Source organism: Nothoprocta perdicaria, unplaced genomic scaffold, assembly GCF_003342845.1.
Source record: "Nothoprocta perdicaria isolate Ctin4 unplaced genomic scaffold, notPer1 scaffold_84, whole genome shotgun sequence".
NCBI classification, from domain to species: Eukaryota; Metazoa; Chordata; class Aves; order Tinamiformes; family Tinamidae; genus Nothoprocta; species Nothoprocta perdicaria.
The window spans coordinates 124,979-136,373 of NW_020456132.1; the positions used below are offsets into that span (position 1 = coordinate 124,979).

The 11,395-nt window shown below is 41.8% G+C and overlaps 1 protein-coding gene across 2 annotated transcripts in view; it reads left to right on the forward strand.

Moving 5' to 3' along the window:
- The window catches only part of KIF5C (kinesin family member 5C), a 69,685-nt gene that overhangs the window by 53,927 nt on the left and 4,363 nt on the right, over positions 1-11,395 (forward strand). The window contains exons 22-26 of one of the 2 annotated variants that reach the window (XM_026052154.1): positions 1,782-1,853; positions 2,439-2,543; positions 4,728-4,944; positions 5,987-6,096; positions 6,185-6,398. In XM_026052154.1, coding sequence (XP_025907939.1) covers positions 1,782-1,853; positions 2,439-2,543; positions 4,728-4,944; positions 5,987-6,093 — 501 coding nt within the window. In that variant the 3' untranslated portion in view covers positions 6,094-6,096; positions 6,185-6,398. Of the gene's footprint in view, positions 1-1,781; positions 1,854-2,438; positions 2,544-4,727; positions 4,945-5,986; positions 6,097-6,184; positions 6,399-11,395 lie in introns of those variants that run through there. The other variant, XM_026052153.1, reaches the window with a different exon arrangement.

The following is an 11,395-nucleotide window of genomic DNA, read 5'->3' on the forward strand; positions in this document are numbered from 1 at the left end:
GGGGGGGGGGGAAACAACTGCATAAATTGTTTTTTTTTCTGTCCCTTATGAATTTCCTGTCATATGGGAAAACTTGAGTCAGAAATTGAGCTGTCAGTGTTAGCTTAGAGCAAGCTGAAAATTTATTGGTGAATTATGTCCAGTATCTACATTTACTTCATTAGTATGAGAAGAAAAGTTATCGTTAAACCTTAATTCTTATTAATAGAACTTCATTTTTAAATAACTATCTATTACTATAAGACATATTGATTAAATATGCAAAATAATATCCTTTTGAACTCAAGAACAGCCTTTTTTCCTGTGTGTGATACTTCAAAAAATCTAAGGTTATAGGGGCCTCAGGGTCATTAGGAGCTCAACACTTTGAAAATTTGGATCATTTTTATTCTGAAGCTGGGCAGTCCTGGTCCTATCAGCTTTGGTTGTTGTTGGCTCCCCTAGAAATAAGCCCTATTTAAATAAAAATTCCTGTCCGGAAAGATTTAACTGCCTTTCTGAAGGTGTTCTTGAGCTGCTCGCACACCTTATGTGTCTGAAACACCCTTTTTCTTTTTTTTTTTTTCTTTTTTTCTTTTTCCCCTTATGCATTGAATATAAGGCTGCTGGAAATCAGAGCTAGGCAGTGTGAGACAGTTTGCAGAAAAACAGATTTTTTTAAAAAGAACTTTTAAATGTCTTTATAGTGCCTTCTATTCAAAATTTTATTCACTTTGTTAGTATTTAATAATTATAGGAAAACTCGAACATAACATGTGCAGTCCTAGACAATAGGAGGTCTACCAGCACGTTTGTATAGGGAGGCATCAGCCTCCTGTGTAGGAGCTCTGTCCTTTGGATTATCCTTGTGGGGAGGGCAGGAGGAAGAATAGTTCCTGTGGGGCTGAAGTGGTGATCGTTGCTTTGACCTGTCCTCCTCGCACCGCTGGGCTGGGGTGGAAGGGACCTAGCCTTGGATCCCTATCCAGAAGTAAAATCGGGAGCCTATGGAAGGGACCTGGGCTTTGGAGATCCGCTTGGACAGTGCGCCTGAACCTGCACGCTCTGGGAGGCTGCAGCTCTGCCTGCATGGAATGGCCCCAGGATGTCTGCTCAGAACAGAAACCTTTGGAAATAAATAAGCTTAAATAAATTGTGCTTAGAATGCATTTTGTTCACCATTTTGTTCACCATGAAGGAAACTTCCCAGAGGTTCCTATTGCGATACTGTGTCTCTTTGGATCAGTCTTCCTTTTGAGAGATAAAAATAAAAAAAAAGAAGTTAAAAAGCTTATAGCCCTGCTGCTGCTTATCAAATGATTGATTTAAGTTCCTGTATGTGAGCAGATAAGAACAAAATAGAAGAGCTGAGGTTGCTCTTACAAATTTGAGGAAGATGCTTCCATTCAATGCGGGGTTCAAGGGAACCCTTTGACCCAGCAGTTTCCTTTCCTGTGGATGACTGACCGTTCTGCAGATGTGGAAGTGTAGCATTCAAAGAAAGCACAATATAGAAGACGCTGTTTTGCTCCCATAATTTCTTATGGTTTAGGGAAGGTGAACAGTCTGCCTCATGTTTGAGCTTGTAATTCGGGTCTGCAGTTATAGCAACTTTTCTATAACCTCGTTAACTGTAGAGGCCAATGCGTACACATAAGACAGACATGTACGTGCACATACAATTCTATAAGTAAACCACAGTAAAGTCATAATATCTACTCTAGTCTGAAGAGCATTTTTTACCCCGGAACATCTGCTATGCCTTATTGTTTGTGAGATTTTTTTTCCTACATTAATTCCAGGCAAGAGAACTTCAGACCCTCCACAATCTGCGCAAACTGTTTGTTCAAGACCTCACCACTCGAGTTAAAAAAGTAAGTTTGAATGTCACTTGAACTTCATTTTAACAGTACATATTAGTTTGAGTCTGGGTTTTATGCCTTTTTGCCCTCTTCTCATGATTTTCTGGAAGCCTTTAGCGCATGTTGTGCAAAATGAGATGCTTCTTCAGTAATAGTGAGTAATAAAATTAAGACAGTTTACCCAGGCTTAGCTCTTATTTGGTCCTAATTTGCTAAGGAAAAGCCTTATGAATTAAGAGAAATTGCCTTACCCAATTCAGTTCAGTTTACTGAATTCTCAGAGATGGTATAATGAATATGCCAGAAATCATGAAACATGCTCTAGAAACTCACACTGCAACTTTCAGTGATCTGCAGTTAGAAAATCTATGATTTTCCTATCCAACATCTCCACATGATTATTCTGTTAAAAAAAAATAATTTCTGTCTAGAGGGAATGCAGCTCTTGAAATACAAAATCAACAGGTAAAATAAATTTTCTTTAACTGGATGTTCTGGAAAACTTTCCTGCCTTTGGGAAACTTAAAATTACAAAATGTGTGAGCTTTTAGCTGTGTTTCCACATGGCTTTACTTAATTCTGTATCTGTGTTTGCAGAGTGTTGAACTTGACAGTGACGATGGGGGTGGAAGTGCTGCGCAGAAGCAGAAAATTTCCTTTCTTGAGAACAATCTGGAACAACTTACAAAGGTTCACAAACAGGTAGGGGCTCCACTTGCTTCCTTTTTGTGCGTATGTACTGTTAAATGGGAAACCATCGTGCCTTTTTGTTTTTAATGATGATTGCTTCTGAAAATTCAGCTGCAGCGGCATCATTTACTGTATCATTCTTCTGTAGCATGACAAATTACTTTTTATTTTAATCCCTATTTTTATATGTTCAAGAGGATAATCCCTGAAGGGGACTTGTAGTTATTGTCTGAGGAAATGGCACCTCCAGTTCTCAGCTAAAATTCCTAGTCTTCAGAGTTGGTGTCGGTGGTGCTCTTCGCGTTACCCCTACCTCACATGAATGCATTAAATTACTCTTGTCTTTTTCTCTAGGAAAAGGGGTTCTGGCAGCTTTGACAACTGTCAATGTGTTGGTGCAATGCACTAACCTCTTTAGTGTAAGGATACAGAACAAAATGCTGTATTAGTGGGTTTAGGTGCATTGTAATATCCCCAGCTTAGACCCTTGGTCTAAAGCAGCTTAGGGGCACCATAGGAGCTGATATCAGTAGAGCAGTCAGCAGAATATAGGAAATAGAGAAATATGTAAGGGCTGGTAGCCTCCAGGAGCACCAAGGTTGACCTCTTCCAGGCATGTTCTTCTCCTCATCCTCATCCCCTGTTTTATTTTGAGTTGCAGTTTTCTCTAAAATTTTAGAGAGTCTTTTGTCTTTCATAGTGCCCCAGCAGGTGGGAGGCGGAGGGCATGCATGGTGAGGAGGCACTGTGGCTGTAGGGTCAGGAACCTCCTGCCTGCCTATTATATCTGTGTGACACTTCATTAGATGCAGCTAGATTTCAGCAAGTAAATCCCCTCCCCCTTTGTGTGTCAATATTTATGATGTTAATAAGTTAATATTAAGATTGGTGATATTTTTGAGCTGGGTCTCATATTCTCTGATGCAGTGGATGAAGTAGTTAAAAAAAAAAAAAAAAAAAAAAGCTTCTGATTTCATTTTTGAATAGGGACATAATGTTGTCCCTTACAGATTTGTGAAATTGTTATTAGCAAGATACAGCAGTCTCCAAGTTTTGCTTTATTTACTGCTGTAGATGTGACAAAAAAGCAAGCACTGCCAGACTGTGGCAAGTGTCCATTAAGGTTCAGTATTTTCATATAATTGAAGAACAGATGGTTCGAAAACCTTCTTTCTGAATTTGGAAAACAAGACTTACTAATAATGTTTTTCCTCTTCCTGTTTTTTTTTTCCCCCCCACTCAATTCATGCTTTTATCTTCCTAACCTTTTTTTCTCCTGGATATGTGCTTTTATAGCTCTCACTAGTATGTATTTACTGAAAAGCAATTAGAAGGCTATGGCTCATAAGACATTTAGATGATAAAAAGATGTCAGACTTGATCTGAATATGATGTTCTACCAAATAGGTATGATTTGAGATAAAAGCAGGATGAGAAGTGTTCAACATTTCCATGATCAGCATCCTGTGACAGTTTTTTTTTAGCTTCATTTCTGCCTTTTTTATTTTTTTCCCTCTTGTCTTCCCCCCCAATGCGCAGCCTGACTAGCAGATGTAAAACACTTTAGTTGTCAAACAGTGTGTGAATGTTGTTATGTGCAGTTGTTCCACTGCATTATTAATAAGGTAGCTAAACCACTTCCTTCCCTACACCTCAGAAAAGAGATAATCACTTCCTTGGAAAAGTTACCTCCTACCTTTTAGTAGCAGTATCATCGGTTCAATATGGATTGTACTGGGTTTTTCCAAATGGTTCTCTGTTTTCAGGAGGATTTTAAATTTATCAAAAATGAGTCTTTCTTTTTGACTACTGTTGAACTAAAGTTACTGTTATTTTGATAACTGGTAGATTTTGTTTAGCTTCCAATTTAATCTAGGAGATTCAGAAATTCAGGATTGTTTATGAGCATAAACACATTTGTAGCTACAAGCCTTAAAGGTATTTCCATAGAAATAAAATAATTCTTGGTGATATTTGAGAGGCACAAAGTTTCTGGTTTTTAGGGAACAGGGTGGCAAGCATGCCATAACCACTGGAAATCTCTGCAAAATGTATATAAATACACCCACACGTATTCTTTCACTTGTCGTAAATGCCTATAGAGTGTCACAGTGTGGAAAGGAATAGCAATCTGCTATTGTAAGAGGGCTTTCTCACCATTTCTCACGGGCTCTTTTTGATGTTCGTTTTGCGCAGCTGGTTCGTGATAATGCAGATCTTCGTTGTGAGCTTCCTAAGCTGGAGAAACGCCTTAGAGCTACGGCAGAGAGAGTTAAGGCCCTGGAGAGTGCACTGAAGGAGGCCAAGGAGAACGCGATGCGCGACCGCAAGCGCTACCAGCAGGAGGTAGATCGCATTAAGGAGGCTGTGAGAGCCAAAAACATGGCACGGAGAGCGCACTCGGCTCAGATTGGTAAGGACATGGAGCTAAAGGGTTATTAGTTGCTCTCACGCTTCACGGTTGGCTTGTTTGCTCATTTTTTTACATGAAGGGCTCTTTGAAAGCAGGGGTTCAGGGCAAACCACTGGATGTCGTTCTCGGATGTACAAAAATCTTCAAAGACTTAATTTTTTAATGTAATATGCCCCAGCTGAAGTTTGAAGTCCCTCTGCTATTTAACTTCGTGAATAAATGGCATAATGGGTCCTGTGTGCCCTTCTAATGACCTGAAAACTTGTCTCTTCAAATCAGTTGCTCCTTTATTCTTTCCCCCAACCCCACCACATGCTCTTGTTCAGCTGTTCTTTCCTTTCTTGCCTTTCTGGCCCTCGTATCTCTTCGTGCTTGCTCCTGGTGCTTTGTTTTGGACTGTGTAATTATGTTTTCTTTTACAACTCAGTGCTTGATCATGACTGCAGTTGCAAGCTGAGTGTGGGTGTATCATCAGTGTTTAAAGCAGAGTTTTTCAGGTTGCAGTTTTTAAAATGATTGGATGGAGAATAATAATGTTTTGGATGGTGATACTTTCATACTGAGAAGTTGAAAAGTTAATACTGGGATGGTGATGCTTTCATACTCAGACAGGTGGTGGAGTCTCCTTCTCTGGAGATCTTCCAGACTTGACTGGATATGACTGGGTGCCCCGTGCTCTCGGTGTCCCTGCTGGAGCATGGGGTTGGACTGGGTGATTTCTAGAGGTCCCTTCCAACCTCAACCATTCTGGGATTCTGTGATACCAACACCTTAAAGCCCCAGTTAGAACTAAGTGGTGCACAGTGTTTCATTTCCTTTGCTTTCTCTTCTGGAAAGCCATCAGTGTCTTTCTCAGCTTCTCCTGGAAAGATATAATTAGTTCCTGGAGGGAACAGGAGGTAGGAAGTGTATGACTGATCACCAAATGGGTCCTTGTGCCCCTGATATCAGCCATCCAAAATCTCCATTAGAGGAGAAGGTGAGGTGCAAATTTTCTTTGAAAGATAACTGTTTTGTTTGGTTTCTCCCTTTTATTTCACAGCCAAGCCCATCCGCCCTGGTCATTACCCAGCATCTTCTCCAACAGCTGTTCATGCCATTCGAGGAGGAGGGATGTCAAACTCCAGCTACTATCACAGCACCAAATAAGAGGTAAGACCAAAGTAACTTCTTGATCTGTTTTCTTGTGACCACCCAATTTTCTTATTTCTTATATTCCTATTTTCTTTCTTGCTGACAGCTTAACTGTGAAAATTAGTACTTTTGAGTGCATCGTTAGAATATTTTGCAAGCTGCTGATGAGACTTCATTTTGATGGCTGTTACCACTTTGGACTGACTTCATAAACTGAAATGCTTTTGCAAATCTGTGCTGAATTCCATACATAGAGCTGTGAAACTCATGTAGTAAAGCGAGAATTCTTAATAGATTGCCTTTGAAATCTTCTTTTGTGCTTTATATAACATGAATGTGTTATTCCCGAAGAGGTTAGAGAATCCCAGCAAATAATCCAGTACAAGGCAGTAACCTATCTAATTGAAGAGTCACCAGCCACTCTTGTGTCAATGCAGGAGCTGCCTGTGGCAGCAAAACCTTGAACGCCGTGAGCGTTCCTTCTGGGCCCTCTGCAAATAATCAAATAATCTTCATGGCTTCAAGGTGAGATGTAACTTGAGAGATGGAAGCGCAGAGTAAACATGCTTGTCCACAAGCACGTGCATACATTGGAGGACTTTTCTTAAGTGACATATTGTATGAAAACGCCATGGTTATACTGGAGGGAACAACGGGACGTTGTTGTTTGCAGTTGCTGCATCATGCACTTGTGCAAAGGTCTCTTTGGACCTTTCTGCAGAGGTGGAAGTGACCTAGGGCAATCTGCTTCCTGATGGAAGCCAAAGCCAAGCAAGATGAAGATGGCAGTAGTTCCAGGCAACTAGCAAACAGCATCTTGGCGAGAGCTGTTTTACTTAATCTGCACCTGTTCTTTAGTAACTTATTTTTTTAATGGCATCGTTAATAAAGCTGGCAGCCTCAACACCTGTAGCTGCAGTATCCAGACGGGAAGGTGTCCTGGCTTTGGACAACTGTCTTGGGCACAATCTGCAGTTTACATCTGGGAAGGCAGAGACATTCTTAAATGTGGCTCTTCATATTGAGACTAGCCCTATGGGGGAGGTAAGGGATGACTGATTTAATGTTGAAGAAGTCTCTTTCTCTGTCTATTTTTGAGGGTTTTGACCTCTGTTGTTTTAGATGATAGCATGGTTTATCTGCCTCATTATAGCATACTGAGAGTTGGATGCTAGTTAGCAAGTGGCTGTGGAAAGCAGCCTGTGAACTGCTAAGGTCTCCCTCCACTTTGGCTTTTTTTGTCCTCCAAAGATTAATTCTGTTTTATTATTTTTTTTCTGTTAGTATATGGTTTTCTGCAGGCATTCAGCATTCTCTGATTTTTCTTTTATTTGAGAATATTTCATGCATGTGTGCATGCCATCCATCACGCTGCATTCAAGCTTTCATTGTTCTGCGGGTTGTTCCTGTTGGTTGTGTTTTCCATGAGCCCTGTAGCTACAAGCAACGTATTTATCCTATGGCTGAATTGGAGAAAGCCTTTGCTGAAACTTGCTTATTTGGTCTCATAGGCAAGATAACCTATGTCCACCTACATTGCATTCTCACCTCTAGAAAGAGCCGAGAGAAAAGAGTGCAGTGGAGGCATGTAAACTATTTCCAGATATTCCTCTTTGGAGAAAAGCTGCCACCTGCCTGAACCGTGTGAACTCAGCTGTGCTTTTGAGACATCATCTACTATGCAAGCAGAACTGTCAGAAACACGCTGGCCATACACTAGGTAGAGGCATGGATCAAGCAAACAACTGAAGATTTTTCTTACGAAAATTCTTAATGAAATAGATAAAACTAAAACCAGAGGAGCATAAACCTCATTACTCGCCAGTTCAGAGATGAAGGGAGGAGGAAAGGAAGATCCTGGAAGAAAGTGGTTAAATTTAGGGATTGATAGTTTCAGAGATAATTGGGAAAACAATATGAAAGCCAAATGTGAAAGTACAAAAGGTTAGAACAAAGTCCTTTTAGGAAGGAGGAAAAAAAAAGGGGGGGGGGGCACATATGGGTTGAGTGGGGAACGCCTGAAACAATGACTTGGCAGAGCGCAGTCTCCATGCCTCCTAGGGCAGCTGTCAGCTGCCTTTGTAAGTCAGTGTGACTCACTGACACCATCCCCAATTTGTTAATCAAAGTTTCCCCCTTGCATTCCCAGATGATAAGACAAGTGTGTTTTGCTTTTCAGCAAAAGTTGCTGCTTGTGCTGGCTTTGGCTTTTTGAGTTGGAAAAGCAGTGTTCCTCTCTTGCTTTTGTCAGTCAGGCAGCCTGTTTTATTTCCCACTGGAAACCTTCAGGGAAGTTCTGTTGCTGGCAATGGTGACAAGGGGCATGAGGTGTATATATATTTCACTTTGATAGAGAAGTAATTTGAGACAGTAATTCTGAATGACATACTGCTGCTTCAGAGAACCGTATCTTAGGTTTTATAATTAGTTTTTCACCCTAGTTAATGTCTAGATTTTTGTACGAATCTGGAAGGATTCATTGAAGGATATAGTAAATTAAGAATGGGCAGTGATTAAGGAAAGTCAATAATCAAGCAGCTTTGCTCCTTTTTTCTTAAAGAGCTTGTTGCAAATGACAAATATTTGCCTGTCAAATTATTTGGGGCCTGTCATTTATCTGAATTTTGAGGGTTTGCGGTAGAAACCCAGAAGCCTTAGGAAGAGTGTTAAATAAATAACAAACATCTTTTGCAATGCAGCGTTTATAGATTACTTTCCTACTGTAGTTGCGTGGTCTTGCATCACATTCCTTTCAACAAGAAATAGAACAGAACATTTTATTAATTTAACAGCAGTGAAAGAAAAATACGACCTCTAGACAAATGTTTGCTGTCAGGTAGCATGCCCTATCTCTGGAAGAAAAAAATATACTACACTGAGGAGAAATGACATCAATTCTGTTGTCATTTCACGGTAAACGTGATGGCTGTTTATTGCCATTAGAGTGGTAGTGGTGGGCACTCAGCAGAGCATCCCATCAGTCACAGCCAGCTCGGCTTCTGCTGCTGACTGAGGGCATCAGTAAAACTGCCCAGCTGCAGGAGGAGTGCGGTTCTGGGCTCCCCAGGATGAGAGGGCTGGGGAGCTTCTGGACAGGGGCCAGCGGACAGCGACAGAGATGATGGAGTGGAGCATCTCAGGAGAGACTGAGCGAGCGGGGCCTGTTCAGCCTGGAGAAGAGAAGGCTGAGAGGGGATCTGGTCAATGTGTGTAAGTACCTAAGGGGACGATGTAGGGAGGAAGGGGCCAAACTCTTCTTGGGGGTGGCCAGTGACAGGACAAGGGGCAGTGGGGACAAGTTGACACAGAGGCAGCTCCATCTGCATGTGAGGAAGAGCTTCTGCACTGTGAGGGTGCGCGAGCCCTGGCCCAGGCTGCCCAGGGAGGCTGCGGAGGCTCCTGCTCTGCAGATCTTCCCAACCCGCCTGGATGTGACCGGGTGCCCCGTGCTCTGGGTGTCCCTGCTGGAGCAGGGGGTTGGACTGGATGATCCCTAGAGGTCCCTGCCAACCTCAACCAGTCTGGGATTCTGTGAAGCTGGGCAAGCCCACAGAGCTGATGTGTATGAAGCTCGGCGTGCCCAGCTGTGCCCACAGTGCCTGTGAGGGGCAGCGATGGGCAGCAAGGAGGTGACTTCCACCCCAGAGGACTTAACTTGTGATGAATAACAGCAGTAGACAAGAAAGAAATGTGGTCAGTATTAAATGAGGTCAAAAAATTGTAAATGGCTCATAGCTAGCTTAAGCAGAAGTCTCAGTAGGCCAAGGAGTGTGTAAATCTCCAGAGAGAATTCTTTTCTCTGTGCGCATTGTAGAAATTTTCACAAGCACAACTGGAATGAAATTTTTACCTGGGCTATGCACCAAATCAGGGTGCTCTGAAATGGTGAAAAAGGAAGTTTGCACTGGTGCAGCTGGCAGGACAACTGCTGCAGTACAAGTCCTATTTGATTTCTGTGAGAAGACGGGACTAGTATTGCTGCAGCCTACAGAAATGTGTATTTCTGTAACATAGTTCTGAGTCAGCTCTCATAATTCCATCTATTGTTTTAATAGAAATAGTTGAAATGTGTTTTAGTGTATTTTGTAATTAATTTTTAGTTAGTATTTAGGTTAGTATTAAGGGTTTTATTTATTTTTTTTCCCCCAAATAACATAGGGGGAGGGAAAAAAAAAAAGCTACACTATGTATTTGTCTTGAGCTGGACAAATTGTTTTACTTCAAGCTTCTCGGTTACCCCACAATATTTAAGTCACAAACTGCTCAGAATTATGAAAACCGCTATACATTCTGGTTTCATATGAACTTTAAAAAATAAATTATTCAAAACTCTAGTAGTAAGATGTAGACATGTAAATAAGCATAAAAGCAGGATCTGACAACTTGAATGTCTCTGTGCTACTTGGTGACCGTCAGAGTTTAGGTAACAAGGGGGGCACTCGGGGTGGTTTGTCAGAGCACTTGGGTGCACTGCCCCACCACCCAGGTCCCTTCTTGCAGCCTCTCCAGAGCGCTGAGCTGCAGCCGGCAGGACGCCCTCCTGGGACGGATGCACGTGGGAGCAAACGAGCACCTGGGCGCGCTCGGAAACACGGGACACAGACCAAGAACACGCTTAGAAAGCCAAATACATTGATGATGTGTTGACATCCATGCTTCACATCTCAAGGAAGCTTCTTATCTGCCTATCTTGCCCTTTTAATATTTGCTCAGACTTGTCTGATGCCTTATTCTGAAAGAGAACAAAAGATTTGAAATGAAGCTGTGCTAACAATAGCACTAATGCCCCGTTGCTGTCTCCTGAAATTTGGAAAGCTGCTTTTCCTTGGATCTGTGTGCGTGGGATGCTCTATGCAGGCAGGCTCCTCTCCGTGCTCATCCCCTTATCCAGCCGCTCCGCTGTGTTCCCAGCACCTCCCCATCCCTGAGCAAGATGAATATCTCTGTTGAATCTAGACGTGCTGCAGGTAATGTAGTCAATAAGGTACATGAATTGGAAACTGTCCTAGTTTCCTTGGAGCTGTTAATGAGGATGACAGGTAGGAGCTAACTGCAAATCCCAGTAAAGTTTCAGGGTGAGAATTTAAAAAAAAAAAAAAAAAAAAAAAATCACAGAGTGGTGTAACTGGAGATAACCTGTTCCAGAGCTGTGAAGCTGTCCAGGAAGTCGTCCTCTTCAATTCCATATTTAGTGTACTGGTGAATATAGGCTCTGTGGGTTGAAGTCACATTAGACAGCAAGAACATCAGAAATGCTAACCATACAACCTGATTTCATAATATCAACAAAAATCTGTTTCCAGTCTGTAATCACACT